At 45.5% G+C, this 24,337-nt stretch overlaps 4 protein-coding genes and 1 pseudogene across 5 annotated transcripts in view; 4 read left to right on the top strand and 1 right to left on the bottom strand.

The window, feature by feature from the left end:
• LOC309517514 (olfactory receptor 2AP1-like) overlaps positions 1–14,106 on the bottom strand; it is a gene marked incomplete at both ends in the record, with an annotated part of 34,379 nt that extends 20,273 nt beyond the window's left edge. Inside the window, one exon of the mRNA XM_082196741.1 lies at positions 13,745–14,106. Within this exon, the coding sequence (XP_082052867.1) occupies positions 13,745–14,106 (362 nt within the window). The remainder of the gene's footprint in view (positions 1–13,744) is intronic.
• Positions 1–24,337, top strand: part of LOC309516597 (vomeronasal type-2 receptor 26-like) — a gene marked incomplete at both ends in the record, with an annotated part of 367,451 nt that overhangs the window by 163,699 nt on the left and 179,415 nt on the right. The gene's annotated exons all lie outside the window — the stretch shown is intronic.
• Positions 4,835–6,457, top strand: LOC309517237 (olfactory receptor 2AP1-like). The gene has a single exon (XM_082196378.1). The coding sequence runs from the start codon at positions 5,329–5,331 to the stop codon at positions 6,292–6,294; it is 966 nt and encodes a 321-aa protein (XP_082052504.1). The 5' UTR covers positions 4,835–5,328; the 3' UTR covers positions 6,295–6,457.
• Positions 10,187–11,137, top strand: LOC309517515 (olfactory receptor 2AP1-like; the record flags this gene model as incomplete). Its single annotated transcript, XM_082196742.1, has 1 exon — positions 10,187–11,137. One exon carries the CDS (start codon positions 10,187–10,189, stop codon positions 11,135–11,137), a length of 951 nt encoding a protein of 316 aa, XP_082052868.1.
• Positions 23,084–24,224, top strand: LOC309517513 (olfactory receptor 14C36-like; annotated as a pseudogene). Its single transcript has one exon. The product of its transcript is annotated as an olfactory receptor 14C36-like (transcript).

Here is a 24,337-nt window from a genome sequence, read left to right as displayed (position 1 = left end):
GATGAACTACAGGAACTCAAGGAGTTCATAGATCATAATTTGGAGCGCGGCTTCATCCGGGAGTCCAAGGCGGTGGGAGGCAGTCCTGTATTCTTTGTGAAGAAGAAGGACACGCCCCAAAAAAGACTTGTAGTGGACTACCGGATCTTGAACAGTGTGACCAAGCCATCGGACTTCCCCATGCCCAGGATCGACGACCTCCTCGCGACGGTACGCAAGGGTCGCGTGTTCACCAAGTTGGACCTGCGTGGGGCGTACAACCTCATTCGCATGCGGGAGGGTGATGAGTGGAAGACAGCCATGTTCACGCCCCTGGGCACCTACGAATACAGGGTTATGCCTTTTGGATTGCAAAATGGCTCTCACTGTTTTCAAGCTTTCATGCATCACGTGCTGGCGGGGCTCCTCTACAAGACGTGCGTCTGCTTCTTGGATGACATCCTGATATTTTCTGAGTCCCAGCAGGATCACGACAGACACGTCAAGGAAGTGCTGAGCAGGCTACAGCAGCATAGGCTTTACGCCAAGCTGGAAAAGTGCCAGTTCGACGTGACGGAGGTGGATTTCCTGGGCTACAGGTTGTCAGACGGACTCGCCATGGACAGCGCCAAGGTTCGTGCCGTGTTGGACTGGAAGAGCCCGCGCAACCGGAAGGAGGTCCAGCGGTTTGTTGGCTTTGCGAACTTCTATCGCAAGTTTATCAAGGGGTTCGCTATGCAAACGGCGGCCATCACAGACACGCTCAGTTCCAAGAAGAAGAAGTTCATCTGGACGGAGCAGGCGGAGCAGTCCTTTCAGGCACTCAAGCGTCTCTTCGCGTCGGAAGAGCAGCTACTGCATGTCAACCCCAGCAGGCCAATGAGGGTGGAGACGGACGCATCAGACAGAGCCGTGGGAGCAGTCCTGTTGCAGCAAGACCCGCAGGGGGCCTGGAGGCCGGGCGCGTTTTACTCCAGGAAGCTCAGCAAGTCTGAACAGAACTACACCATCTGGGACAGGGAGTTGCTTGCCATTCATGCAGCTTTCAAGGCGTGGAGGCACTTCCTGATCGGCGCCAAGCACACGGTGCAGGTCTGCACGGACCACAAGAATCTGGAGCACTGGCGCACGGCGCAGTTCCTGAACCAGAGGCAGATACGTTGGGCCAAATTCTTTGCGAACTTCGACTTCCAGATAGAGTATGTCCCGGGGGACACCAACGTCATGGCGGATGCCCTATCCCGTAAACCACAGTACCTGGAGGAGGCGACGCCAGCGGCTGCCATGCACATCTTTGCACCGACGGTGTGGGCGTGCGCTTCAGCGACAGTTGACCTGGATGCGGTGAGGAGAGCGCTGCAGGACGACACCTTCGCGCGAACCAAGATGGCAGAGGCGCAAAGGGGCAAGGCGGCGACCGGCAAGTTCCAAGTTCGCGATGGATTACTCCTCTGTAAAGGGGCCATCTATGTGCCGGGGGACGATCTTCGCGCCAAGGTACTGCAGCAGCTGCACAACGCACCCACTGCCGGGCACTTTGGCAAGGAGAAGACGATAGAATTAGTCGCCAGGGACTTCTGGTGGCCCAGAATGAGAGGGGAGGTTGCGGACTACGTGGCGAGGTGCGACACCTGCCAGAGGGCCAAACCAGTACACAGACCGCCGGCGGGACTGCTGGAACCGCTGCAAACCCCGTGCGAACCGTGGGAGAGAGTGGCCCTGGACTTTGTCACGGATCTGCCCAGCTCGAGGGGCAAGACGGCAGTGCTAGTGGTGGTGGACTTGTTCTCCAAGATGGCACATTTCATCCCGTGTGCGAAGGTGGCCACGGCAGAACAAACCGCCAAACTGTTCATAGATCACGTGTTCAGGGTTCACGGTCTGCTGCGGTCTATACTGTCCGACCGGGGGCGGCAGTTCATCTCGAACTTCTGGCAGAAGCTGATGAGCTTCCTGAACGTCAAGATCAACCTGGCTTCGGCTAGACACCCGCAGACCAACGGGCAAGCGGAGCGGGTCAATGCCATCATGCAGCAGTACCTGAGATGTTATGCAAATCAACAGCCTGCGACGTGGGTGGATTACCTGCCTCTCGCCGAGTTCGCCTACAACAACACGAAGCACGTGTCCACGGGGGTCACGCCGTTCTTCGCCAACAACGGGAGGCACCCCAGAACCTTCCCGGGACTGGAAAGAATGGGGGAGGGGGAGCCGCAGACAGCAGATGCGTTCGCGTCGGAGTTGCAGGAGGTCCACGATCAGCTTCGGCGGCACCTGGAGCTGGCGAAGCACGCCTACAAGGTACAAGCGGACAAACACAGGAGGGTTGGCGAAGAGATCCGCGTGGGCGACTGGGTATGGTTGGCAGCCCACGCAGTTCCAGCCAGGTCGTTAGCGAAGAAGAAACTAGGACATAAACAACTGGGGCCCTACCAAGTCGAAGAGCAGGTCAACCCGGTGGCTTTCAGGCTGGCGCTTCCGGAGGGTTCCAGGATGCATCCGGTGTTCCACAGATCGGTGCTCACTCCCTACAAGGCACCTCACAGATTTCAGGAACCAGGAACGGCACCAAGTCCGCTCCGAGAGAGAACCGAGCAAGGGGGAGTGGCACAGGGGGAGCGCATCAACGAAGTCACAGAGATTTTGGACTCTAGATGGGGGGAAGAGGGGGTAGAATACCTTCTCGCCAAGGAGGGCACCCCGGCCAGTGCTAACAGCTGGGTGCCGGGCTACGCTTTAGACGAACCTCTGCTCAAAGAAGAGTTTCATGCCCTCTTCCCACACAGGCCCATGCCGGCAGACTTTTTCGACGACTGGCTTTTCACGCCCACGCTTTCAGCCAGCACGTTCCGGGGGTTCGACTCGGACGAGGAACCGACACGCGACGCACGTTCCCCGGAGGGGTCACCCTCGGGATCTGCCTCAGAACCTTCGTATTGGTGGGACGATAGACCAGAGGAGCAGTGGCGCAGGAAGTGGCTGGAGGGTCCAGGCCGAGCAACGCCCCCAGGAGGAAGCGAGGGAGAGACGGACATGGACGTATTCGGGGACGACCCGGGTTTCGAGCACGGCGGCACAGAGATGGAAGCGGAAGTGACCGTCGTCGACGAGAGCAGGGAGGAAGAACCGGAAGACTTCAGATGGAGGCCCGCCACGGGAAGCGAACTGTATCCGACATTCGTCCCCATGACACGGTAGCACCCGCACCGGAAGGAGGGGAGGGGGGAAGAGGGGGCTTCGAGGGGGGGATGGATGTCAGGGGTTCAGGAGCAGAGGCAAGGGCAAGGGAGGAAACAGAGAGCGAGGGGGAGGAGGCAGAAGAAAGGATGAGTGATGACGACGACCTGAGATCTCCGAGTCTTTCCAGTGAATCAGAAGATTCACAGAAAGGAGCACCAGTGGCCAGGGCAAGGGGGGAGCCTAGGGGGACACCCCAGGAGGAAAGGGCCAGAGGGGGCTCAGAGGGGAGCAGTTGGAAATCGGGACCAGCGTCACCAACAGAGAGCAGGGGAGAGGAAGGGAGTCAGGTATCAAACGCTGGCAGCTCACAACAGGAGGGAGGGCACGAGTCAGGAGTGGCCACACCTCCATCGGGGAGCGAAGAAACGGTCAGACGGAAAGTGGAAGGTTGGGCGCGCGCGCCAAGTTCAAATACACAGGAAGGTGGCGCAGTAAGCAGCCCGGAAAGGGAGCTAGGTCCTAAAGCCCGGCGCAAGGAGACAGAAGGGTCCGGGGGGTCAGCGTCAGAAGAGTCCCGGAAGGAAGAGACCACGGGGGGCAGAGGGACCCAGAGAAGAACGGTCAGGCGGAAAAGGTGGAGTAAGGCTAGGATATTAAGTTGGTGTACAGGAGGCGGGGACCCAGACAGAGCTTCACCGGTCTAACCCATAAGACGTAGAGCTGCGCGCAGCAGCTGGAGAATGGAAACTGTAACTCAATAAAGACTTTTACAAAGTGATTGCTGGCTAGCGTGATCCTCTGTGAGCTAGGATCTGGAAGCAGCTCTGACAGATATGAAATCCATATAAATAACATCAATTCTGTGTCCAGGGCAGCTGTTTACTAGCTCCATCTGCCTGCGGACTGTCTACCTGCCTGTGGACTGTCTCACCAGAGTGGTACATGCTCTGGTTATCTCTCGCTTGGACTACTGCAATGCGCTCTATGTGGGGCTACCTTTGAAGGTGACCCGGAAACTACAACTAATCCAGAATGCGGCAGCTAGACTGGTGACTGGGAGTGTCCGCCGAGACCATATAACACTGGTCTTGAAAGACCTACACTGGCTCCCAGTATGTTTCCGAGCACAATTCAAAGTGTTGGTGCTGACCTTTAAAATCCTAAACGGCCTCGGTCCAGTATACCTGAAGGAGCGTCTCCACCTCCATCGTTCTGCCCGGACACTGAGGTCCAGTGCCGAGGACCTTCTGGCGGTTCCCTCGCTGCGAGAAGCCAAGTTACAGGGAACCAGGCAGAGGGCCTTCTCGGTAGTGGCACCCACTCTGTGGAACGCCCTCCCACCAGATGTCAAAGAGAAAAATAACTACCAAACTTTTAGAAGACATCTAAAGGCAGCCCTGTTCAGGGAAGCTTTTAATGTTTAATAGGTTACTGTATTTTAGTGTTTTGTTGGAAGCCGCCCAGAGTGGTTGGGGAAACCCAGCTAGATGGGCGGGGTATAAATAATAAATTATTATTATTATTATTAGGATTTCAAATAAATAAATGAATCTACATGTTAGAAGCATGGTCATGGATCAATACCACAGGATATTATGTTATAGAAAGTACTTCATTAGTTTCCAATTTTTTGAAAAACATTTATTTTTAATATAATTTCTCATATTGCTCTCATATGTACTGTGAATTTTCCAGTGCATTGCTATAATAGACCAAAACCTAAGCTCAAGAAGCGACAGTGTTCAGGGTGATTCTTCCTTCCTCCATCCCTACCTACCATGGGATTCCGAGCATGCATCATGATCATGGTAAGGTGAATATGAAAACAGATTAGGTCAAGTGCCTTCAACCAATGTTTTCTCCATTGATCCTTACATCAGCTTCTCACTACCTGTTAATATAATGTTTCAGTGTGCCTATGAAAATGAGTGATACCCAGTTGTGGGGAAAAGCTGTTTTGCTGGCAAAGCACAACAGTCAAATTCAGTGGATGTCTTGCACTTTTGAAAAATGTTGCACAATCCGAAAATTGTTATTATAGTCAATGGCAATGCTTGTGTGACAACATCAGCTCTCAAACATATTGCATTAATGTTAGCATGGCACTCATCCATTATTTCATTAATAAAAATTGCTCTTTTCAATAGGATTTGACTTTTTTCCTATTAGATGAAGTTTGAAAACCAGACAGAGATTACAGAATTCATCCTCCTGGGATTTGGGGAATTCTACGAAGTGCAGACATTTCTCTTCCTGGCATTTCTAGTGATTTATGTTGTGACAGTGATTGGAAACATTCTCATTGTTGTCCTGGTTGTTTTTGATCAGCATCTTCATACCCCAATGTATTTCTTTCTGGGGAATCTCTCCTTCCTGGAGACATGCTATTGCTCCAATTTATTTCCGAGGATGCTACCAGCTCTCTTGACTGGAGATAGGAGGATTTCTTTCACCGGCTGTTTAATGCAATGGTATCTCTGTGGATCCCTAATAGCTACAGAATGCTGTTTACTTTGTGTGATGTCGTATGACAGGTATCTAGCAATCTGCAAGCCACTGCATTATTTTACAATGATGAGCACCCAGACTTGTATCCAATTAGCAGTTGCATCTTGGTCCAGTGGATTTATAGCCTTCCTGTTATTGCTCAGTCTGATGCTACAGTTAACATTCTGTGGCCCCAATGAAATTAATCATTACTTTTGTGACTACTTCCCGCTCCTTAAGTTCTCTTGCAGTGACACCAGCTTGATGGAAATGTTGGGTTTTCTTGTGAGTGCCATATTCACACTCCCTCCCTTTCTTTTAACTTTAACCTCTTATGTATATATAATTGTAGCCATCTTGAAAATCCCTTCTTCCACTGGGAGGCAAAAGGCCTTTTCTACATGCTCCTCTCACTTGGTTGTGGCATCCATATTTTATGGTTCACTAATGATTTTGTATTTGTTACCCAAGGCTGAAGTCAACAGAGAGATGCGAAAGATTTCTTCTCTCTTGTACACAGCTTTGCCCCCTTTGGCCAACCCCTTTATATATAGCCTGAGAAACAAGGAGGTCAAAAATGCCCTGAGAAATAATATTGGTAGGTTTGTGCCACACAAAGGAAGGCACATGAAGTGTGGTCATATGTGATAGAAGCAACATGCTATGTGTTGTCTTCATGCTGCTCCCAGAACTTTCCTTATGGTGGATGACACAGATTTCAGACTCTGATAGGGATCAGCTGATTCATCTATTTCCACTTCAAGTCAGTTTCAAATGTTTACATTCATAAACCCATTCCAACTTGCTTCCATTGATCTGTAAAATAAAGGTATGAAAATTCATATTAAATGCTCAACTAGGTAGATATTTAAATTAATCTTTTATCTCACATATTTCTAGACACACTCTATTCTAATATACACATTTTAACACATTTTGGTATGGTTTTCAATTCAAGACATGCACTGAAACGTTTGGAGAAGGGTAATATCCAACTACATCCTAATCACTGTGTTACTCTGGAAATTGTGAATTTTTTGCTTACGTTGTGGACCAAACACAATTCAGATTCACCCCTAAACTTTGCTGATGTTTCAAAATACTGAATAGCTTTCTTCTTGTGCTAGGGTTAATTATTTTTTATCTGTTAGCTCTAATACGTATACATAAAATGAATATTACAATCTATTGTTCTGCTCCTTTACACGCTTACAGATAAAGCCCAATCAATAGAAAACATAGCCTTTTTGGCCCTATGTGAGGGGCAGGGTAGGGCGTATTTCCCAGGGTGGGGGGAAGAGGGAGAAACTCCCAAGTGAGAGCTGAGAGGGCTTACCCTCCTTTGTGTAGAATAAGGATTAAGATTTATTTTTATTTAGATTTATTTTTATTTAGGCTAGTGTGGCTTTTATTGTATTCTGTGTTGAAAACTTTCAATAAAAAATAATTATAAAAAAGAAAGCATACTCTTCTTTATACAACTATATTCAGTGCTTTTTAAAAAATAAAAAATGTTTAGGGGTACTCTCATTTTCCTACTTATATTGAAACACTGCCCTTCAATGAGGCAAAACTTAGATTCACAAAATGTGTAGGGGTATAAATACCTCTGCGTTGCCCCCCTCCCCAAAGCACTGACTATATTGATACTTATCTTTAACATCCCCTCACAGCTAGTCTTAAATTTGTTTATATTGTTTTCATTATTACATCATAAGATCCCATACATCCAGAAACTCCTGCTTTGACTGGTGCAGTACTACCATTCAGGTGGGCACAGCTAGGCACGGTCAATCTCCTCCTAATGCCAGCTTACCCAGTCAGGTTTTGATAATGGACACCAAGTCAGTCACCATATGGATGAGAGTTTTGTTTTGGGCACTGGCATGACATTAAAACCACCACTAGATGAGAACACAGGCTACTTAAGTCTCTATGGGGTGGTGGCTCAGCACCAATGACCAACATCATCTACCTCCCCCTCTCCTCTGATAATTTTTCCTCTCCCCCATTGCATACCTCTGCTCCCCAAGGCCATAAAATTAGAGACTCCTTAAACCTCCCCACATCTTTCCCCTCTGACCCAGACACCTTGGTTGCTGGTTTTTGTTTGTTCGTGTATTGTGTTTTGTGTTTTGTTTTCTTCACCGGAAGGCATCTGCTTCACTTATGGCATCCACTTTGTGTTATGCCAAGCCTCCATACACAAGATGGCCATCTTGTGTATATAATATTTGTTACTGCCAGAAACAACATTTTCTCAAAAGCCCAACTGTGCCCACTGGACTAAAATGGTTGATGAACCTGGTATAATTTCATCATGGAGAATCCCAGTACCAAGAATGGGAGCTAGAAAAGAGGGGCTTGAAAGTTGTAAATATATTTCCAATTGATAATTACACTAGATTTTGTTTTGGTGGTGAAACACGGGGCAATCATATGGAAATAAACTGATATTCGTACATATATGTGCGTAAATCTACTTTTGGTATCCTATCCTTCAAAGCTACTTTATAATATTGTTAGGGACAAGACCTCCTGGAGCAGTGCTTATTATGATAGGGAAAGCTGCTTCTAATATGTCTAGAAGTACTATTAAGACTGAATTTATGCAGGATCCCTCCTCACAATTTACAGATGGGAGGCATATCCCATAGCAGATTACAAAAATGCACAATAACTCCCAAATGGGATGCCAAGTCAAGGATAAGGAATTCCTACCTGCTCCCTAAGGGACGCGGGTGGCGCTGTGGGTTAAACCACAGAGCCTAGGATTTGCCGATCAGAAGGTTGGCGGTTCGAATCCTCACGACGGGGTGAGCTCCCGTTGCTTGGTCCCTGCTCCTGCCAACCTAGCAGTTTGAAAGCACGTCAAAGTGCAAGTAGATAAATAGGTACCGCTCTGGCGGGAAGGTAAACGGCGTTTCCGTGCGCTGCTCTGGTTCACCAGAAGTGGCTTAGTCATGCTGGCCACATGACCCGGAAGCCGTACGCTGGCTCCCTCGGCCAATAAAGCGAGATGAGTGCCGCAACCCCAGAGTCGGTCACAACTGGACCTAATGGCCAGGGGTCCCTTTACCTTTACCTTTTACCTGCTCCCTAAGAGTGTTGAACTCCAAAGAAGTTATTTTTCAAGGTAGGCATGCACTCCCAGCGATAAAGGTGAAAATCTAATCAAGTTGACCAACTGATTCCCTGAAGTTGCAGTATAAAAAGATAGGTACAGACTCTCAAAAGGACCAGAGGGTTGTCATATGCTTTTTGGGCTCAGAGGGGTACACAGTGTTCTGTCCTTTAATTTGCTGCACTGAATTCCCTCACTCCCTAGTCAATACATTGCCGCATTGCTTGTTTTTGCAGTATATTATGTCCCTGATGATTGAGCCGTCACTTCTGTATTTATCTTAATAAAACCAACATCCTAGAGTACACATATCCCCACTTTGTATTATTGGCATAGCATTCATGCCATAGAATTGAGATTTACACTAGCATTGAGTGTGATGAGATGAAGAGAAGGATCTGGGAACTGGTTGTTTGTCATGACAGTGTATATTAGCATGGAAAAAACAGCAACAGAATGAAACCATTGTGAGAACATAAATTAAAGAGAGGTGAGTAACCATCAGAGAGTGGGACCTTTTCAAGGGTGATCTATCAGCTTTGGAACAGTCTTTCTAGAGACGCTCAACTGGCACCATAGTAGTAATATGTTCAGTGCCTAGCAGAGAACTTTGCGTTCACTGAAATCTTTGTGTGTCTTTGTCCATAAAATTCTGAAGTATTTTTTACTTCTTCTGAGTTGCCCAGGCAACTTATGTCATAAGACAGCCAAGTTCCTATAAGTTCCTTCAGAGCAATGAATAGAAATAATGGACTGGCCTATGAAATAAACATGCCCCACAAAATAATCTTCCTGAGCTGTAGCTATGTCACTCTGTCGCGGCAACAATCATAAAAAACATTTCTGCAAAATGTTAAGGGCCAACTAATTATTATGGAAGAAGCTGGCATGGACTAGAGTCCACTTCAGCAAATGCAAAACCATGACACCTGGGAGGAAAACTCCTGTTGAGGTCTGTGAATATAGGAGATCTATTTGTAATCTCTGATCACAACCATGGAATAATAATAAAAAAAAAATAAATTGTAGAGTAGGAAAAGACCTTGAGGATCAGTTAGTCCAATCTCCTGCAATGCAGGAATATGCAGCTCTCCCTGAAACCTTGGCCATATCAGCACCACACTCTAACCAACTGAGCTATCCACTTTTGATTCTTTGCAAAGGACTTGTCCCCCCCCCATTATTATATGTTTTACTTACATTTTAGAAATATAATTTTTGTGCTTTAAAATGAGAAGTAGACTTTGATTTTCCATGCGCATTCGCTATTTTATTTCTAAAATTGATTCATTTCTGTTGAGATTTGTAAACCACTTGGAGATTTCTGGTGAAACATGAAGCAGGATATAAATTACCTCCCTGTCTCTGTATAGATACTTATCCATTTCTCTTTTCAACAGGATTTCATTCTGCTCAATGTTGAGAAACCAGACAATGATTACAGAATTTATCCTCCTCGGATTTGGGGAATTCTATGAATTGCAGACACTTCTTTTCCTGACATTTCTAGTCATTTACATGGTGACCATAACTGGGAATACTTTGATTGTTGTCCTTGTTGTCACTGATCACCATCTACATACTCCCATGTACTTCTTTCTTGGGAATCTTTCCTTCTTGGAGGCTTGCTACAGCTCCAATATATTTCCAAGAATGCTTTCAGCTCTCCTGACCAGAGATAGAACAATTTCCTTCAACAGCTGCTTCACACAGTGGTATCTCTTTGGTTCTTTGGAAGCTACAGAATGCTGTTTACTCTGTGTGATGTCTTATGACAGGTATCTAGCAATCTGTAAACCATTGCATTATGCAACTACTATGAAAACCAATACTTGTATCAATTTAGCCGCTGCATCTTGGCTCAGTGGCTTTATAGGGTTTTCTATGTTATTCATTCTGGTGCTACAGTTATCATTTTCTGGCCCCAGGGAAATGGATCATTACTTTTGTGACTACTTCCCTCTTCTTAAACTCTCTTGCAGCAACACCAGCTTGGTGGAAAATATGGGTTTCGCTGTGGCTGCTATATTCACAGTTCCTCCTTTTGTTCTAACTTTAACATCCTATTCATATATTATTGCTGCTATCTTGAGAATACCATCCACCACTGGGAAAGAAAAGGCCTTTTCCACCTGTTCCTCTCACTTGATTGTAGTTTCAATTTTTTATAGTTCGCTAATGATTGTGTACATGTTACCAAAGGGTGAAGCCAACAAGGAGATGCAAAAACTTTCCTCTCTGCTGTACACAGTTTTGCCGCCTCTTGCCAACCCATTCATATACAGCCTGAGAAATAAGGAGGTCAAAGATGCCCTGAGAAATAAAATTGGTAAACTTGTATCGTGCAAAGCAATTCTCATGAAGTGAATTAATGTGAAAAAGATGCAACAATGTGATTTTCTCTAACATCTGTTTTTTGGTGGGTGATATGAAGTTCCGTCGCTGAATTGGATGTGCTGATTTGTCTGTTTCCATTGCATGACAGTTTTAGGGTCCCCCCCCCTGAAGAAAAAGAAATTGGCATAAAAATATAGATGACAATTAAAAACACATTTAAATTCATATTTTATTATAACACACATCCTTAAATGGTCTTTCGTTCTCAATTTGAAGTGATCATGGCATTATTAGGCCTGTTCTAATCTGAATTTGTTAGTAACTATTTTTTAAAAAACAACAATGCTGAAATAAATGTTTCAAAGTGTTTTCAATCATCCCCTCCAAAGAAATTGGTCAATGATATTTTTTTATTGAAAATCACACAAAGATGTTTAATCTCTTTGTTTAATGTCCCAGTCAGCCTTACGCTTATGTTCTATTTTTAAAGTATTTTATGTTTTCCTGTATTTACATACATATTTTCAGTGAGTCCATGGTATAGAATTAAAAAAAAACTTAATAAGAAGAATGAAATAATCTATGTAATAAATTGCATTGAATGACATAATTGTAAGAATGTTTATGTATGGGTGTGGGGAGCTGATCCAGTAAATAATGGTGTGGAACTAATCACAGTGCCTGTTTCTCATCACTTATGGTGTTTCATTTGTAACATAATTCCAGTTACTGTCTGAACCCAGGTAGGAGTTTTCTATTGGCAAGAAATTATTTTAAAATGAAATTTAATTTTACAAATCAGAGGACAAGCTAATCAACATGTTAGATCAGGCACCATAACTATTGCATCATACCTTCTGGTGTTTGACTGCTGACATCATCCCTGTCATAGAATCACAGAATGATAGGGTTGGAAGGGACCCCGAGGGGTATGTAGTCCTACCCACTGCAATACAGAAATCTAAACTAAAGCATTTATGACAGATGGCCGTCCAACCTCTGCTAAAAAAATTCCAGTGAAGGAAAATCCACAACCTCCCAGAGCAAACATTAACAGCACAACAAGATGAGAGCACAGGCTACTTAAGTCTTTATGGGATGGGGGCTCAGCACCAGTGACCAACATTAAGTATCTACCTTCCCCTCTCCTCTGATGATTTTTCCTATCCCCCAGTGCATACCTCTGCCCCCAAGGTCTTAGAATTGTTGTTGCTGTTTAGTCATTTAGTTGTGTCCAACTCTTTGTGACCCCATGGACCAAGCCTCCCGCAGCTTGGTCAAAATCATGTTCGTAGCTTCGAGTACACTGTCCAACCATCCCGTCCTCTGTCGTCCTCTTCTGCTTATGCTCTCAATCTTTCTCAACATCAGGGTCTTTTCCATGGAGTCTTCTCTTCACATGAGGTGGCCAAAGTACTGTAGCCTCAGCTTCAGGATCTGTCCTTCCGGTGAGCACTCAGGGCTGATTTCCTTCAGAATGGACAGGTTTGATCTTGAGGTCCATGAGAATCTCAAGAGTCTCCTCCAGCACCATAATTCAAAAGCAGTCATAGAATTAGAGACTCATTAAACCTCCCCACATCTTTTCCCTCTGACTCAGACACATGATACCTTGGTTGCTGGTTTTTGTTTGTTGTGTATTGTGTATTGTTTTGTTTTGGTTTTGTTTTTTTTTTACCTGAAGGCATCTGCTCCACTTACATCATCCACTTTGTGTTATACCAAACACCCATGCTAACCATATTGTGTATACAATATCTGTTACTGGCCATGTTTTCTGGGGCTAATGGGAGTTGCAGTCCAACAGCAGTTGAAAGACCACAAATTCTTTACTTGCAATTTATCTTATCAAAGACTGGAGAGAGTCACATATTGAAAGTCTCCTCTTCTACACAGCTTTGCCCCCTTACCAAATAAATTTGTTTATATAGAAATGTTTCTGGGTATATGTTCAATCAGAAATGATGTGCATAAATCTGTCAAAGAAAATATAAAAAATGGCATAACAAAACAACTGGGGTTTGGTGGACATATATAAGTCTTAAATATATTGAGGTATATGAATGGAGCTCTATACCAATACTACCAATATTATTTCTCAGGGCATTTTTGACCTCCTTGTTCCTTAGGCTGTATATAAATGGGTTGGCCAGAGGCGACAGAGCTGTGTACAAGAGAGAAGAAATCTTTTGCATCTCTCTGTTTTCTGTTGACTTCGGTATCATATACTCAATCATGAGTGTGCCATAAAAAATTGAAACCACAATCAAGTGAGAGGAGCAGGTGGAAAAGGCCTTTTGCCTCCCAGTGGCAGAGGGGATCCTTAAAATGGCAGCAATAATGTATACATAGGAAGTTATAGTTAGAACAAATGGAGGGACAGTAAATATGACAGCCACAATGTAACTTGCAATTTCCAACACACTGGTGTCGCTGCAAGAGAGTCTGAGAAGAGGGAAGTATTCACAGAAGTAATGATCCATTTCAATAGGGCCACAAAACATTAACTGTAATATCAAAATGAGTAATATCAAGCAAGCTATAAATCCACTGAACCAAGATGCAGCTGCTAAATGGATAGAAGTCTGGGTTTTCATAGTTGTTGCATAGTGCAATGGTTTACAGATTGCTAGGTACCTGTCATAAGACATCACACAGAGTAAAAAGCATTCTGTAGCTTCTAAGGAACCAAAGAGATACCACTGTGTTAAGCAGCTGCTGTAGGAAATCCTTCTGTCTCCAGTAATGAGAGCCAAAAGCATCCGTGGGAATATATTGGAGCTACAGCAGGCCTCCAGGAAGGAGAGATTCCCCAGGAAAAAGTACATGGGGGTATGAAGGTGCTGATCAATGACAATAAGGGCAAACGTAAGAATATTTCCAGTTATGGTCACAACATAAATTACCAGAAATGTCAGGAAAAGAAGTGTCTGCAATTCGTAGAATTCCCGAAATCCCAGGAGAATAAATTCTGGCCTCTTTGTCTGGTTTCCCAACATTGAGACAAATGAAATCTTTGTGAAAAGAACAATGCAGAGAGAGGAGTCATATGATATACCACTTCATATTTCAACAGAATTCTTCAAATAGTTTACAGGATTGAGCATGATTAAGAGTGTGAATGATGGTTCATTAATAAAAAGGAAAATCACAGATTTTTTGTATAAGATTTTATCAAAGATCATGAATACAGTTCAAAGATCCTCACAAAGGTTTTTATTTTCCTTTCAATGTAAAACTAATTTCAAATGTTTTTTGTTGTTTTTTTTGTTTGGGGGGGCATCTGTTGAAGGCAACTCTAGTCCTTGACAGCTGCTGCCATAATGAATTAATCAGCCATCAACAGGTTGCAAAAAAGAGAAGAAAAAATGTAATTCTTTTCCTGCAACAGATTATCATGGTCATAGCTTTGGAAGAATAGTTTGTGGAACATGTTTATCTTATAACTTTGGGACTTAACTGAATTTATATTACTTTGTTATACCTTTTACCTTTACCTTTTATATGACTGTCTATAGTAAAAGTTCCCTGGGCCAGTCTAAAAAAACAAAAACAAAATATGTCACATACAAATTTAATAATAAGAGGAAAGTTAAAATATAATGGAAGCAAGTAGGAACCTCAATTTAAACACATGCTAAAAGTAAGCACCAGACTATGAGACATAAGTTAAAGATCTGGGTGAATATACTCACCTGGCACTGAACAGATCACAAAAATAGTGTTGGAGTAATCTCCCTCAGCCATCTCTGAAAAGACCATACTTCCTGATAGTTACCCACCTCTCTTCATTTATGATTTGTCTATAGCTCTACTTCTATTGCTGTTATTCAGCGCAGATAAATTTTATGATAACAAATGGATCAGTTCCTAGGTCCTTTTCTTTCCCTGATCTCATTCAGTGTCCTTGTGTCTTTCAGTGCTACGAACTAAACACCATACCACCAATACAACCAGTGATAATGCGTCCTTTGGGTTTTTTTTAAAGCAACGAACGGAACCTGCCGTTCAACCATTAGGGACATAATATATTGCTAAAACCATGAATTGGGAGTGAGGGAATTCATTACAGCAAATCAAATGTCATAACATTCTGCAACACTCTGAACCCACAGAGCATATGACACCCCTCCAATATTTCCATAGCCCTTATCAATTTTCTTCCCCGGAAAACTTAATTAGATGTCATCTTTATTACTGGACCTGACAGTGGAGTTTAGAGAAATAGGTTTGGTTTTGTTGAATATCCCTTAGTGGATTGGAAGGGACTGGACATGACCTGTGGAGTTGTCATGAAGGAGATGGCCTGGTGCTTAGGAAGAATGGAATGAGTTCAGATAGTTGGAGATAGATGACCTGAGAGCAGGGCTGGATTTAGATGAAGAGAGGCCCTAGGCTACTCCACTTGTGAGCCGCCCCTCACAACTAGAAGAAAATGGAAGAGTTTTCCTACTTTGTCATTCCTTTGAATTATTCCTTTCTCCACATTAACAGCAACACCTGGAGCTGCAACCCACTTTCATCCTCCTTGCCCTACTTATGTGTGCCTGTGAGTTTCATAGAATCAGAATTCTAGAGCACTCTCTCCTTGCTACCTTGATGTTCAAGATGGCATGATGATCCTTTATGGTAACTGAGATATTTCCATAGTCATCCCTTTTCTCCACTGAGCCTTCCCTCTCTACTTGCAGGTTAATTCATAGGAGGGGATGGAAAGCTCTATAATGCTTCCCCTTCTGGAGTTTGGGGTCATTTCACCCCACAAGCTTCCAGGGACGCGGACTTATAAAAAATATTGGGGGGGCCCGGGAAAGCTCGTGAAATGTAAATAAGCTCATGAATATGCAAATAAGCTCATGAATATGCAAATAAAGTGGCGCCGCCCCCTCGTGAGCGAATAGGGGAGAGCGTGCTGCTGCCTATTAATCAGCTCCGGAACAGCTGATATGCGGGAAACCTGGGGCTAGAGGCAGAAGCCCCCGCCCCCGGGGATTCCCCTGTTCTCGCGGGGGACGGCCGGGGCTCTCCAGCTAGGGCGCGCGGCTGGCTGGCTGGCTGGGGAGGGAGCAGGTGGGGAGGAGGCGGGGGACGGCGGCAAGGGCGCCCGAGATTATTGGGGGGGCTGAGCCCCCCCAAAATTTTTTTTGAGGGGGCTCAAGCCCCCTCAAGCCCCATGGAGTCGGCGCCTATGCAAGCTTCCCACCTGCCAATCCATGGGTTAGTGTATTCACTGAGCTATTTGGGTTGCTGATTGACAGGGCCAGAAAGTATCCCCCCCCAATCTGATTTAAACTTGGTTGGGTTCCCCACCACCACCTGTCTTTCAGTGAAAATGATGGCTTTCTTTTGTTAGGTGGGAAATTGCTGTCTTGGTATGGTGGATGGAAACAACACTGGGAAGAATCAACTTAGTAAAAAGGAAAGCCCCCTTAAAGGGCCCAAGGTAGCGGGGACTGGGCATGGCACACTCAAACTCAGGTTGGGGTCTCTGCCTGGCTAGAATCCTCATTCTCTTTGCCCAGTGAGAACTTGCCAACTTGGCTTCCACCATGACAAGGTTCAGCACTGGCCAACTCCCATGGTGCAGGCTTGGCTTAGTCCAACTACTGGATTCCATTCCACTACCTTCAGGCCCAGCAGGCCGGATCTTCCTGTTATATACCTGCTGGGATTGACAAGGCATCTGACTCTCACCTGAATCTCATAGCTCTCCTGACAAGTGCTTTGGTCTGCAGCCACACTGTCAATAGGCCCATTTGGTCTCCGGCACTGTCCATAGGCCCTTGCAGGAAGGTAGAGAGGAGAAAAGCCTATATAAGTCTTTCCACACCAGTGATTAGGGTATTTTTGCCCTGCAAGCTTCTTCCCCTTCAGCCCTTGAGTTAGAGCCTTTACACAACTATTTGGGTTACTGGTTGACAGGGCTGGAAATGACCCTCCCCCCTTCAACCTGATTAATAATAATAATAATAATAATAATAATAATAATAATAATAATTTATTATTTATACTCCAGCCACTCTGGGCGGCTTCCATAAAAACCAAAAATACAGTAAAATATCACACGTTAAAAACTTCCCTGAACAGGGCTGCCTTAAGATGTCTCCTGAATGTCAGGTAGTTGTTTATCGTTTTGACATCTGCTGGAAGGGCGTTCCACAGGGCGGGCGCCACTACCGAGAAGGCCCTCTGCCTGGTTCCCTGTAGCTTTGCTTCTCGCAATGAGGGAACCGCCAGAAGGCCCTCGGCGCTGGACCTCAGCGTCCGGGCAGACTGATGGGGGTGGAGACGCTCCTTCAGGTATACTGGACCGAGGCCGTTTAGGGCTTTAAAGGTCAGCACCAACACTTTGAATTGTGCTCGGAAACGTACTGGGAGCCAATGCAGGTCTTTCAAGACCGGTGTTATATGGTCTTGGCGGCCGCTCCCAGTCACCAGTGTAGCTGCCGCATTCTGGATTAGTTGTAGTTTCCGAGTCACCTTCAAAGGTAGCCCCACGTAGAGTGCATTGCAGTAGTCTAAGCGGGAGATAACCAGAGCATGCACCACTCTGGCGAGACAGTCCGCAGGCAGATAGGGTCTCAGCCTACGTACCAGATGGAGCTGGTAAACAGCTGCCCTGGACACAGATTTGACCTGTGCCTCCATGGACAGCTGTGAGTCCAAAATGACTCCCAGGCTGCGCACCTGGTCCTTCAGGGGCACAGTTACCCCATTCAGGACCAGGGAATCCTCCACAACTGCCCGCCTCCTGTCCCCCAAAAACAGTACTTCTGTCTTGTCAGGATTCAACCTCAATCTGTTAGCCGCCATCCATCCTCCAACCGCCTCCAGACACTCACACAGGACCTTCACCGCCTTCACTGGTTCTGATTTAAAAGAGAGGTAGAGCTGGGTGTCATCCGCATACTGATGAACACCCAGCCCAAACCTCCTGATGATCTCTCCCAGCGGCCGCATGTAGATGTTGAAAAGCATGGGGGAGAGGACAGAACCCTGAGGCACCCCACAAGTGAGAGCCCAGGGGTCTGAACACTCATCCCCCACCACCACTTTCTGAACACGGCCCAGGAGGAAGGAGCGGAACCACTGTATAACAGTGCCCCCAGCTCCCAGCCCCTCAAGACGGTCCAGAAGGATGCTATGGTCGATGGTATCAAACGCCGCTGAGAGATCCAGCAGAACTAGGAAACAGCTCTCACCTTTGTCCCTAGCCCGCCGGAGATCATCAACCAGTGCGACCAAGGCAGTTTCAGTCCCATGATGAGGCCTGAATCCCGACTGGAAGGGATCCAAATGGTCCGCTTCTTCCAGGCGTGCCTGGAGTTGTTCGGCAACCGCTCGCTCAATCACCTTGCCCAGGAATGGAAGATTTGAGACTGGGCGATAGTTGGCCATCGTGGCCGCATCTAAAGATGTTTTTTTAAGAAGCGGTTTAATAACCGCCTCTTTCAGCAGGTCTGGGAAGGCTCCCTCACGGAGGGAAGCATTCACCACCCCACGAAGCCCATCGCCCAGTCCTTCCCGGCTAGCTTTTATAAGCCAGGATGGGCAAGGATCCAGGAGACAGGTGGTTGGTTTCACTCGTCCAAGCAGCCTGTCCACATCCTCGGAGGTAACAGATTGAAATTGATCCCACTCAACTTGACTAGACAGAACTCTAGCACTCTCCCGCCCCGGCCCTGCTGCCACGGTGGAGTCTACTTCTTCCCGAATCTGGGCGATTTTATCTGCAAAAAACTTTGCAAAATCATTGCAGGAGAACATGTGGCCCGTACTGGGCCCCGATGTTGCAGGTGGTTCCGCTAAATTGTGAACCACCTGAAAAAGTCTCCTGCTGCTGTTTTCTGCAGATGCAATAGAGGCGGTGAAGAAATTCTTCTTTGCCGTCGCTATCGCCACTTGGTAGGCTCGACGTTGAGCTCTAACCTGTGTCCGGTCAGATTCGGAATGAGTTATCCGCCACCGGCGCTCTAGCCATCTCGACGATTGTTTCATTGCCCTCAGATCCGTGGAAAACCACGGGGCTGTCCGGGCTCCATGCAATCGGAGAGGGCGCTTCGGAGCCAAACAGTCAATAGCCCTGGTTAACTCCACATTCCAGCGGGCCACCAGGGAATCAGCTGAAAGGCCATCAACATGGGATAAAGCATCCCCTACCACTCTCTGGAAACCATTTGGATCCATTAAGTGGCGGGGGCGGACCATCCGAATTGGTCCCACCTCCCTGCAGAGGGGATGGGTCGCAGAGAAGTCCAGTTGCACCAGGAAGTGATCTGACCATGGCACTTCTTTCGTTTCGCTTTTACTTAGTGTCAGATCACCAACATCCATAGAGGTAAACACCAGGTCCAAGGCATGTCCGTGGCTATGAGTTGGGCCAGACTTATTCAGGGACAGCCCCATGGAGGCCATGCTTTCCACGAAGTCCCGAGCGGCCCCTTGTAAGGTTGTGTCGGCATGGATGTTAAGATCCCCTAGGACGACCAGGCTAGGTGTCTCCAGGAGAACATCCACCACGACCTGAAGCAGCTCGGGCAGGGAATCCTTGGTGCAGCGGGGAGGTCGGTACACCAAAAGGAATCCTGTACTGCCCCTATTGCCCAACTTCCAGAACATGCACTCAGAAAACTGGGTCTTCCCAATAGGACGCCTGGTGCAAACTAATGACTTCCTAAAAATCACTGCAACCCCCCCTCCCCGCCCACATGACCTGGGTTGCTGTGCGTAAGAGAAACCTGGTGGACAAGCAGCGGCAAGGACAGGCCCATCTGCTTCATCCAACCAAGTCTCTGTTACACATGCCAGGTCAAATCCTCCATCCATGATCAAGTCATGGATGGCAGTGGTCTTATGAATCATTGACCTGGCATTGCACAGCAGCCCCTTCAGGTCATGTGGGTATCCCTTGCTGATTCTAGTATCCGTCCGGACAGGACCAGACCCGGAGGCAGGGATAGTCCTCAGACAACGACTAAACCTGCCTCCTCTGTAATGACATGGTCTGGTCTTAGCGTAACTCCTCCTCCTACCCGTGATCACTGAGATCGGTTGTCCCAGTGCATCCCCCCCTGTGGAACATGCCCCAGCCATTTTGTGGGCTGGGGCCCACTCCCCGGCAGCCCTGACCCCTCCCCCTAAAAACCAAATAACACCTTAAACAAACAAACAAAACCAATAAAACAATACAAACAAAAAAATGTAAAAATTACAAAAACATCAAAATAAAAAAAAATAAAAATTCCCCAAGCCCAACCAAACATCCATCCCACCCCCACCCCCCACATACAAAAAATCCAAAGAAAAATTTTAAAAACATTTTAAAAACACTCTGTGCCTCTCCGGCAGTAACAACTGTCCTAGTGAGGCCTGTCAGGCCCCACCCTGGGCCAGGTGGTAAGTGGCAGGGAGGAGCAGGGCCCTCAGGCACTCACTCAGGGGACTCCTCCTGGGCAGCAGGCAGCAAGCAGCACACAGTCCTTATGAGGCTTCAGGCCTCGCCCCAGGCCAGATGGTAAGTGGCAAGAGCAGGGCCCTCAAGCACTCACTCAGGGTTTTTTTTCCACCTTTCCTTCAGTAAAATGTAAGGTTTGCTTTTGTTAGGCAGAATGATGCTGTATGTATAGGGGTGAAAATGGTATTAGGAAGGATCAACATAGTGAAAGGGGGCTCCATAAGGGACCTGAGGGGAGGATTGGCCTTGGCATGCCCCAATCTTGGGTTGGATCTCTGCCTGGCTGGAATCCTCAGCCCAGCTGCCCAGGGAGACCTTGCCAGCTTGGCTTGCACCAAGACAGGGTTCAGCATTGGATGACTGCCTAATATTTATTTATTTATTTATTTATTTATACCCCACCTATATGGCTGGATTTCCCCAGCCACTCTGGCCAGCTCCCAAAAGAATATTAAAAATACAGTAAAAGAGCAAACATTAAAAACTTCCCTAAACAGGGCTGCCTTCAGATGTCCTCTAAAAGTCAGACCCCAACAGATCCCACAACCCTCACCCCCACCTCACTTTAGGCCACTGGTACCTCTTCTCTTGTGTGTGGATACTGTAGTTTTATTTACATAGGGATCCAGAGAAGTGAGATGACACACACCATATAGCAGAGGAAATGAACATTTTCTCTGTAGAATGACACAGTTCATTGAGGGATGCCTGCTTGCCATATGTTGTCAGTTGGGTGGGTTGACATCAGCAATGGCAACTTCAGAGCTAAATGTGGGCAGTACCAAAAGATGGAATTCCATTCCTTTTTCTCTTTCTGCTCCCCCACTCCCTCTCTTCCTGTCACTCTCTTTCCCCCATTGTTCCTTTCCTTGTCACTAGCATGAAACTAGCCCAAGATGTGACCATCAGACCACAGGCTGCTCACTCTTCCAATCTGTGATAACTATTCAAGATTCTAAAACAGTAGAGCATTCATCGTGAATAATAAACCTCAGGGATAAGATGCCAGTGACACAGTTGATAATATAGTTCATGTTGGCCTTACGGAATTAAACTCCCTATGTGGAACACAGATTTTCACAAGAGCCCTGCTAATGATTCCGATTTTTGCCATCACATGTTTCGTCAAATGCTACTTACTGCCTTTCTTGCAGGTGGTCTTCATTCTGTGGCTGCTCAAAGAACTTCCAACTCTGGCTTTGAAGCAGACAATTTTGCACAGTCGTTAGAAAATTGTTGTTGCACCTTTTTAAATATCTACATTTTCTCCCCAGACATACCACCATATATCATACCAGAAATGTAAAATTACAACACACAGAAAATACCTTTGCCTGTATTTGCATGCTGCTCTTTCTCCTTTGCCACCATCACTTTTAATGATTTGGATTAAACTAAATATTTTAAAGGCAACTCAATGCACTTTATGCTTGAGGGGGAAATTGTATAGTTTGCATAGGTTTACTTCACAATTCATTGATGATTTGGGAAGCGGGTAAAATGGGGCTGGCCAAACTATGTATGCTGCTCTTAGTTTAGGGCTCGTGGATAAGGTCAGCAAAAAGTTACCTGCTGTTTACAGATCCATTATCGTCAGAAAAACTGGTGAGGTCCTTGGGAACATTATTGCATCATGCACTTTTCTAATGTTAATTTGTACAAGGTTTTTTCAACCTGCTCTAAAGGCCTTAATCTTCCTGGAGGATCTAACCAGTTTCATTATGACTTCTGCTATTTCCTTCAAAAGCTCTCTGATGTTTTGTCCAAGGATAAACCTCCAAATTGCATTCCAAATTTTACCATAGATGAAATTCTGTGGCCACATTAATCCTTTCCATTCTTCTTCTAGTGCATCTTTAAAAGACATGATTATGTTACGCCAAGGATCACCCCACCCCATACGGGCACACTTGATGCCTTAGAACAGGGTCAGATTTGGTCTATTAAATTTCATCAGCCTCTTGTGTGAGGCCCAAATTTGATGCCCCCTGCCTTCCATTCTGCATGTGCACTGTCATAGTCATGGCATCCTGTGGTACCCCCTTGGCTTGGTGCCCTAAATTCTACTCTGATTAGAAATTTGGAACTGGCACTTTTACAAGTGCCACATAATGCTCATTCCACACTTACAATAAATCAATCATTTCATGTAGCAGGACATATACTTTGGAACTTCCTGCTTTTGATATTAGACAGGAGCCTTCATGGTATTGTTTCCAGTGCTTGCTAAGCCATTTTGTTCTAGAATGCCTTCTCAGGCATGTAATGTGCTTTTGGCATGTATTTTTAGTAAGTGTTTTATATTTATGTTTAATATGTGTTTTCATTTGTATTTTTAAAGACTGTTTTAGATTCTGTTGTAAGGCACATAGAAGTATTTTGTCCTAGCAAGTGGTATATAAATGCTGTTAAACAAATAAATAATGTGCTACCACCCAGTTTTCCTACTTCTGCTTCCATAAGAAACAATATATGGTGTTCTGTTCTGTTTGTTTTAACAGGGGGCTGCTTCTGCATCAGAAATGTCCAATCAGACTTCTGTGGGTGAATTCTTGCTTCTGGAATTTTCAAACACACGGGAGCTGCAGCTCCTACATTTTGCCACATTTCTTCTTATATACTTGACAACTCTGATAGGAAACCTTCTGATCATTACAACTGTAGGCCTTGATCACAACCTCCACTCCCCTATGTACTTCTTCCTTGCAAACCTTTCCTTTCTTGACATCTCCTACATCTCCGTCACCATTCCCAAATCCATGGTGAACTCTTTGATCAACTCCAGACAGATTTCCTGTTGCTCAGGTCTACCTGGTCATCACTTTTGCAGATGCAGAATCGTTCTTACAGCAATGGCTTATGATCGCTATGCTGCAATCTGTCACCCCTTGTATTACAGGGTGCTCATGAGCTGGTGTGTGTGTGTATAGAAATGGCAGCTGGTTCCTGTATTGGTAGCATGCTTTATTCTGTTGTGCATACAGCTAATACCTTCAGGTTATCCGTCTGCAAATCTAACACCATTGGACAGTTTTTCTGTGATGTGATGTTTTTCTGTGATGTCCCACAACTGCTGAAGATCTCTTGTCAGATACATATGTCAATGATATCTTAATGTTTGTCCTGGGATATTCATTGGCATCTATATGCTTCTCTATCATACTAGTTTCCTATGTATACATATTCTCCACTGTGCTAAAGATCCCTTCTACCCAAGGAAGGTACAAAGCCTTCTCCACCTGCCTCCCACACCTAATCATTGTCTGTTTGTTTCTGGGCACTGGAGCTTTTACTTATACAAGACCAAGGTCAGCATCCTCAGTTGGTCAGGACCTCGTAGCTGCTGTTCTCTATTCTGTGGTGCCTCCACTGATAAATCCCATCATTTACAGCTTAAGGAACAAAGAACTAAAGGGGGCTTTGAGAAAATTAATTAAAAAACTAATTGTCCTGGCCCGCATGATCTTCGATCACTTGCCTAACAATAAGGCCTACATAGATGTTCTGAGTCATTTTTTTCTATATATAATAATTTTTATTAGTTTTCAATTACAGTTCAATAGTAGCGACATTATGACAATACCCATTTATAATACAATTATTAATACCAATCATTCAGATAACAAATTATTTAATATAGATAAAGTCACCCCCGGGTGCTAGATTTGGTGGTTTGATGATTTTCTATATTTTAGGGTTGCTGACTCAAAAATGTAGAGAAGAAAACTTTAAATAAATAAACCGTAGTCTCTCCCCTCACTGTCCTTTGCACCAAA

Source organism: Podarcis vaucheri, assembly GCF_965113315.1.
Source record: "Podarcis vaucheri genome assembly, chromosome: 13".
Lineage (NCBI taxonomy): Eukaryota > Metazoa > Chordata > Lepidosauria > Squamata > Lacertidae > Podarcis > Podarcis vaucheri.
This window is presented reverse-complemented; position numbering and strand designations above follow the sequence as displayed.